At 53.6% G+C, this 8,120-nt stretch overlaps 1 protein-coding gene across 1 annotated transcript in view; it reads right to left on the reverse strand.

Moving 5' to 3' along the window:
• Window positions 1–7,471, reverse strand: part of ERICH1 (glutamate rich 1) — a 16,446-nt gene extending 8,975 nt beyond the window's left edge. The window contains exons 1-2 of the mRNA XM_015570587.1: window positions 7,317–7,471; window positions 4,533–4,664 (exon numbers count right to left, since the gene is read on the reverse strand). Coding sequence (XP_015426073.1) covers window positions 4,533–4,664; window positions 7,317–7,335 — 151 coding nt within the window. The 5' untranslated portion in view covers window positions 7,336–7,471. The remainder of the gene's footprint in view (window positions 1–4,532; window positions 4,665–7,316) is intronic.
• Window positions 7,472–8,120: the final 649 nt, after the last annotated feature.

Below are 8,120 nucleotides of genomic sequence, written 5' to 3' on the forward strand. Positions count from 1 at the left end.
ACCCCCTGCCGCTAGAGCGAGTCGGCGACCCATGCGACCAGGAAAGGCATGCTCAATGATCATTTACATTCACATCAGGTCATTTATTATGTCAACCTCCAGGCTCTTATGACATAAAGACATAACTAATTAATGAGTAGGAAGCAGAAAATACTCCACGGAACACACCCATCTTTATCACATGAGTCTCAACATTTTGGTGGCATAATCTTCTGGAACTTCATGGACACTAACAACCCATATACACAGTGCATGTGCACGTGTGTGTGGACACAGACATAGACACACATGCAGATACATGGGATCATGCACACATTTTATTATAAAACATTTATTTTTATTTTTTTTGCTTTTTATTTTTTTATTTTTATTCTATTTTTTATTGCTTAAAGTATTACAAAGGGTATACATATGTGTCCATTTTTTTCCCCCCGCCCTAGACAGTCCCCTAGTCTCCCCTGTCCCCCAGTGTCTTATGTCCATTAGTTATGCTTATATGCATGCATACAAGTCCTTTGGTTGATCTCTTACCCACCTCTCTCCTGCCCCCCAACCCTCCCCGGCCTTCCCGCTGCAGTCTGACAATCTGTTTGAGGCAGCTCTGCCTCTATAAAACATTTATATATCATACGCTTGATTAATATTGTTTATATATTATACATACAATATCATTCAAAAGTGAATGTTATAAATTATATTTAAATCTACAGTCTTTTTTTCAAGAAAAAAAGACGTTAAATATAATAATACTAGAGGCTCAGTGCACAAAATTTGTGCACTCAGGTAGGGGGGGCCCCTCAGCCCGGTCTGTGCCGTCACAGTCCAGGAGCCCTCAGGGGATGTCTGACTGACGACTTAGGCCCGCTCCCCGAGCCTAAGCCGGCAGTCGGACATCCTTAGCACTGCCGTGGAAGCAGGAGAGGCTCCCGCCACCACCACTGCACTCACTAGCCGGGAGAGGCTCCCACCACCACCACTGTGCTCGCCAGTCATGAGCCAGGCTTCTGGCTGAGCAGCCCTCCCCCTGTGGGAGCACACTGACCACCAGGGGGCAGCTCCTGCACTGAGCGTCTGCCCCCTGGTGGTCAGTGTGCATCATAGCGACTGGTCGTACTGCCATTCGGTGGATCTGCATATTAGGCTTTTATATATCAGATTACCAAACTGTACTAACATAGTATAATATCACAAAAGTTGTAAGAGATATTAAAAATCTGCAAAGAACAGGATTACTTTTATTATATTCTAAAATATTTCTTTTCTCTGACTCTATTTTTGTTCAGTAGTTTATGTTATTCAGTATATTCCACAAATGAGTGAGATCATGTGATATTTATCTTTCTCCAACTGGCTTATTTCGTTTAGCAGAATGCTATCCAAATCCATCCATGCTGTTGCAAATAGTAGGAGTTCCTCACTGACCACCAGGGGGCAGCTCCTGCACTGAGCGTCTGCCCCCTGGTGGTCAGTGTGCATCATAGCGACTGGTCGTACTGCCATTCGGTGGATCTGCATATTAGGCTTTTATATATCAGATTACCAAACTGTACTAACATAGTATAATATCACAAAAGTTGTAAGAGATATTAAAAATCTGCAAAGAACAGGATTACTTTTATTATATTCTAAAATATTTCTTTTCTCTGACTCTATTTTTGTTCAGTAGTTTATGTTATTCAGTATATTCCACAAATGAGTGAGATCATGTGATATTTATCTTTCTCCAACTGGCTTATTTCGTTTAGCAGAATGCTATCCAAATCCATCCATGCTGTTGCAAATAGTAGGAGTTCCTTCTTTTTTTACAGCAGCGTAGTATTCCATTGTGTAGATGCACCAGTTTTTTAACCCACTCATCTGCTGATGTGCACTTAGGCTGTTTCCAAATCTTAGCTATGGTGAATTGTGCTGCTATATACATAGGGGTGGATATATTTGTGCTGCTATGAACATAGGGGTGCATCAATCCTTTCTGATTGGTGTTCCTGATTTCTTGGGATATATTCCTAAAAGTGGGATTACTGGGTCAAATGGGAGTTGCATTTTTAATTTTTTGAGGAAACTCCATACTGTTCTCCACAGTGGCTGCACCAGTCTGCATTCCCACCAGCAATGCAAGAGGGTTCCTTTCTTCACATCCTCACCAGAACTTGTCATTTGTTGTTTTGTTGACGTATCCATTCTGAGGTGTGAGATGGTACCTCATTGTCGTTTTGTAAATCTACAATCTTTCAATAGCTTCATAATAATCCATGGAATTGGCAAATTATATCTTAACCACTGTTTTAAAGTTTATACACAGAGGCCGATTCTAAATTTCTGTCAGAAATGGCTGGTGACCACCCTTGCTGTGGGCAGTTTCCCACACGTTTCTGAATGTCTGCATGTCCTGGGCCTAGCATCAGCTGGGAGGGCACCACCATGCCCGCTCGACTTAATACCGACCAGCCTCTCTCCTCACAGGCCCGCCCTGGCGCCCAGCCCGAGGGTCTTCATAGCGGCCACACTCGGGCTCTGTCTGTGCACCCTGCCCGCCTTCCTGCAGTGGGTGCACCTGGAAGAGGGACAGGCCTGGGCCGGGCGGCTGCGTGGCTGTGCAGGGGCAGAGCCGCCCTCCGGCCCGGTGAGCTCATGCCCGCCACGTCGCTGTTGTCATGGTTTTATACCTGCTGGCTTCCCAGGCCAGGCTTCTCATCAAGTTCTCCTCTCCAGTCCAAATCCCAGAGCGTGCAAACACAGTGCCTTCTCCAACCTCCACACAAACACAGCAAGCCCCTGGCTCCCCTCCCCGTGCACCCATCCATGCCCTTTGCCCCTGACTCTGGTCCTGCTGGGCCCCACCCCACAAGCCTCTGGTCACAGAGGCTTCCAAGTTTCGCCGAACACAAAAAGTCATGACTTCTTCGTCAGTTAGCAGTTCTGTTATCAAGACTTAAAAAGATCCCTTCCGGCCTCGCTGTTTCCTCCACGGTCTCATACCTCCTCTTGAGGCTCCTTTTTTGTTTCTGTGAAACACATGCTTTATTGTTCTCTCAGTGAGGTGTGTGGGTGGTGAGATCCCTTAAGCTTTGTAAAATGAACACAACTTTAGAGGATTCTATTTATTATATGCTAATAGGTGCTAAAACCACCGGCGCTAGGTACACGCAGGACGTGCGGGACGCCGCCCCCTCCGCGAGGCAGCTCCCACGGTCATGTCCTCCTGCCTTTGTTCCTCAGGTGACTCATGTGGGTGCCAACAACACACGCCATTCCCCTCCCGGACCCCGCGGCCAGTGTCTCCATGCCGCTGCCCCTCCTGGCATCACCCGGCGCTGCCCCTTCCTGCGGGCACGAGCGCCTTCCCCAGGACAAGGCTGCTCTTCTTCTCCTGCGGACGGACAGACTCCCGCCACGCTCCTGCTGCTCTGAGCGATGATGTCATGAATAACTTGAACACGCCTGTTCCCGGCCCTGGAGCTTCAAGTTCAGGTAAAATGGCTCAGGTGTGACTGCCAAGCCCTGGTGTGCACCTGTAACCTTTCATGAGTTCCCACGGCCTTTCATGGACAGGCCGCAGCGATTCTCCCCAAAGCCAGGCTGAGTGCTTGCCCGCCCTTCCTAACACGTGTCAGCAAATTCCCGACAACCTGACTCGTGGGAACGTCCCAGGACCACCCTCACGTGGGCCTTGTGGTGCCAGCAGAGGGAGCCTGGCGTGATGCTGAAGAGCCACGTGGATCTTCTCCATGACGCCCGCCACTCTCCTGTGCCCGCGTCTCTTTGGAGCTGTGGCTCATGTTCTCACTAGCACACGAGCTCTTGATTCACGACGGAAGGGAACCCTCACCCAGGCCCGAGCTGCACATCTTTTCCAGCTGACTGTTTGCCTTCCGACTTCGCTGCGGGCAGGGTTTGAGTCCTCACGAGGTACAGTCAGTCTCCTGTCCTGTGCTCCGCTGCTGTCCGAAGGCCCTCAGGGCAGAGCTCCCAGCTTTCCCCGGTCCCCGACAGTTTCAACACTTTGGAGTGAAACCCGGCCTCGTCTTGAGAGAAAGCGTGGCTCGGAGTATTCCTCCCAGAGATGGCACAGCCCTCCCCCCGTGTCTGTGGCACGAACACACTCACCGTCCGGGCCATGTTCCAGATCCGAGCGCCCAACCCTGGCCCCGACCTCAGGGGCCCCGAGGCTCCACACGGACGTGGGACAGAGAACCGAGCTCCTAGCTGACAATCCACGTCCCGGGGCCCCAACAACAGACACCCCTCTGTCCCGGCTGGAAGTGGAGACCAGGCCTCTCCTGGGGGTGCAGACGCTGTCTCCCCTGTGTCCTCACAGGGCCGCCCCTCTGTGTGCATTTCGTGGGAGTTTCCGAAGACACCATTCAGCCCCCAACAGGCACATTCTGTGACGAGTGAGGACCCAGTCCCCAGCCCTCGTCCCTCCCGCAGGGCTGGCCGGCGGTCCTGTCCATCCGACCAGTTTGCAGACAGATGGCCGTGGTGGAGCCAGGTGTGCGCCTGTGACCCCCCGTGACCTACGAGCCCCTCACCTGCCAACGGGGGGATGCGCCGGCATCGCTTTTTCTCGGGAGGGGTTTCGGAGGCCGCAGGCGGACGTGCCCTCTCTTCTTGGCCACGTGGATCCTGAGGAAAAAGTCTCTTCAGCACTTTTTCAACAAACACTAAAATGCAACCAATTAACAAAAAAAGAGAATTACTTAAAGCAGTTTTATTTAAATTGCATATAGAGTTTACTTAAAACAAAGACATATTCTAATATTAACACCAGGAAGAAAGGTGACTGTCATTACAGGACCCCAGCCCTGTCCCCCCAGGATTCCAGCCCTGTCCCCCCAGGACCCCAACCCTGTCCCCACTGGACCCCTAGCCCTGTCCCCCCAGGACCCCAACCCTGTCCCCACTGGACCCCCAGCCCTGTCCCCCCAAGACCCCAGCCCTGTCCCCCCAGGACCCCCAGCCCTGTCCCCCCAGGACCCCCAGGTGTCTGGACAGGACAGGAGGCCCGTGAGAAGGTGGCAGGGGCGCTGTGCTGGGTCATTCACTCTGCAGTTAACTGTGCAGTCACCCGGGGCCAGCACCCGCGAGCCGGGGGCGGGGGCGGGCGCCCACAAAATGCTGCAGGAGCCCCAGGCCCACCGGCAGCTGCCGCCTGATGGCAGGGTCCCAATGCCTTCCCCACCCCGGGATGCAAGTGCAGGGAGTTCTTTCCGCTCTGCCTCCTCTGAGTGCCAGCACGGAGGGCCTGCCCACAGCCCTGCGTCCCGTCAGAGTCTCCCCCACAGTCCGAGCAGGAAGGAAGCCACTGCCCGCACCTGGGACGTGGGTCCTCCGGGTTCACTTCGGGTACCTCCCAGGCGATACACTTCCCAGCACGAAAGTGCACATTTCAAACACATGTGCTTCCTACTCCGGGTGTGCTGCTGCCAGCCCAACCTCCCGCCAGCCCGGAGCTGGGCACCGATTGGGGAATCCGCGGCACCACCCCGAGCACGGGGCCCAGAGCTGTGTCTGTCTTTTCCAAACGCAAACGTGCTGCTCTGGAGATGCAACCGCCCCCGCCCCCAAGGGAACCGCCGGAACTGCAGAGCCAAGCTGCTGGCTGGTCCCGTGGCATCCCCAGCTCCGCATGGACCAGTTAATACGGCTTCTGTGTGTCTACTCCCCGGGAGTTAGCGTGTGCTCACTTCCCTCCCGTAAATGCCCACGTGGCCCGTGTCCTCCCGCCATCTGGGACCCAGCGCTCTGGGAGAGCAGGGCAAGTGCAGGCCACCGCCCTCCCCGACACACCTCTCCCTAATTGTAAGTCATCCCGCGCCACAAAGGTGTGAAAACGGACGACAGGCTGCCTCTGGCTTTCACGCTTCAACAAAGCCCAAGCACTCGAATCCCTTCCGACCACAAACTCCCTTAAGTGTGGCTCCGAGCCCAGTGTGGCCCCAGTAGAGTTCTCTTCAGGGGGCTTGTGAAGAGGAGGAGACAGCCTGGCCGGTGTGGCTCCGTGGATAGAGTGTCGGCCTGTGGACCAAAGGGTCCCGGGTTCGATTCTGGTCCAGGGCACGTACCTCTGTTGCAGGCTCCTCCCTGGCCTGGGCCCTGGTTGGGGCACATGCAGGCGGCAACCAATTGATGTGTTTCTCTCACATCCATGTTTCTCTCTGTCTTTCCCTCTCTCTTCCATTGTCCCTGAAAATCAATGGAAAAATATCCATGGGTGAAGATTAATTAAAAAAAGAAAAAGAGAGAAGACACACAGCACTGATACGGTTCCCACGTCCACCTTACACTTTGAAGACATATGAATCCAAGCTTCTAAACACAATGTTCTTAAACAGCCTAACTCCACTCCACAATTCTGTCCCATTTCCAACAGAGAAAAGAAGGCTGGTTTGGGGGAAGATGTGTCTTTGACTGATGAGGATAAGAAAGGTTTCAATCATCTCAGTTCAGTGAGCTGACCAAGGCTGTAAAAAGTAGACCAGGTGTGGCCTTGCTGGTGTGGCTCAGTGGTAGGGCACTGATCGATGACGTGAAAAGCCGCGGGTTTGGTTCCTGGTCAGGGCACATGCCTTGGCTGCAGGTTCAGTCCCCGCTGCGGTGTGTACAATGTTCCTCTCTCACATCGTTGTTTCTCTGTCTGTCTTGTCTGTCTCTCCCTCTCTCTAAATCAGTGGTTCTCAACCTTGGCTGCACATTAGAATCACCCGGGAATCTTTTTAAAATCCTGATTTCTGGGCCTCATCCTCCGGAAATTCTGTGTCTTTGTTATGGGGTGAGGCCACAACGTTAGTAACAAAGAAACAGAATTTCCGGAGAATGAGGCCCAGAAATCAGGATTTTAAAAAGATTCCCAGGCGATTCTAATGTGCAGCCAAGGTTGAGAACCACTGGTCTAAAGCAGTGGTCGGTAAACTCATTAGTCAACAGAGCCAAATATCAATAGTACAACGATTGAAATTTCTTTTGAGAGCCAAATGTTTTAAACTTAAACTATATAGGTAGGTACATTGTTATTAACTTAATTAGGGTGCTCCTACGGCTTAGGAAGAGCCACACTCAAGGGGCCAAAGAGCCGCCTGTGGCTCGCGAGCCGCAGTTTGCCGACCACCAGTCTAAAGCAACACCCCGCTGAGGCGAACCATGTGCATTCAGATTCCAGTAACTTCCTGCACAGGGCAGAGCACTGAAGGTAGGAAACAATGAAGTCCGAGAAACAAGGAAAACCTGGGTGAAGCAGAGGGAACCCCAATCAAAACGCTGGAAAGCAGGTGGGGGTGCGCCAGCCCCTGGGTCAGGCCTGCTCCCAGGGCCCTCACCGTGTGACTGTACAGCCATCCCGCGGACGGTGCGACATGACGCGTAGGTGGGTGTCACTCACATCTGTCCGTCCACTCTGGGGCCTCACCGGACCGGGCAATTGAAAGCCACGACTCTGTGCTCCTGGGAGGGCAGGGAGCACAGGGAGGCTCCTCTGAGGACTTATTGACTATAGTTGCCCCTGGCTTTTCATTTCAAAGGGCCAGAATGCCATCCTCCGTTTTAACGGTGAGAATAGGCTGGTGTTTGCCGGAGGCCAGGGGGGCACCGGATGGAGAGGCACCAACATCCAGATGTAAGGGAGCAGGTCCCGGGAGGCGGGCGCAGCGCGGGGACGGCCGCTCACAACCCTGTGCTGCTTAAGTCGCGGCTGCGGAGCGAACTCCACAGCGGCCACCCCACGAGACACGTTTGCCACCACAGGAGGCGGTGGTTGGAGCGGCCACGCCCGTGGCGTCATCAGGCCGCGACCTTAAACTTAGGCAGGGCTGCCAGCCACGGGTCTCTGACGTCGTGCCCCAGGAAGCGTCCCTTTTCCATGGTGACCGTGGTCGCGGGGTCATGGCGACGACGCGCCGCCGCTGGCGCTGGGTAAACAGACGGTCACTCAATCGCTACTGGGTGCCCTGCGAGGCACCTAAGTTGCAGAGAAATGCGAGCACCGCCATTTAAGTCGCGAAGTGTCCAGGTAAGCCACCACTGCAGTCCCGGCCTCCGCCCCCAGGACAGTTACTGCTGAGCCGGGCCCGCCGGTCCTGGGGTCCCCACGGGCCTTGAACCCCCGCCCCCGCCCCTCGGACCAG

The sequence above is a fragment of the Myotis davidii genome, unplaced genomic scaffold (assembly GCF_000327345.1).
Source record: "Myotis davidii unplaced genomic scaffold, ASM32734v1 scaffold807, whole genome shotgun sequence".
Classification (NCBI taxonomy): domain Eukaryota; kingdom Metazoa; phylum Chordata; class Mammalia; order Chiroptera; family Vespertilionidae; genus Myotis; species Myotis davidii.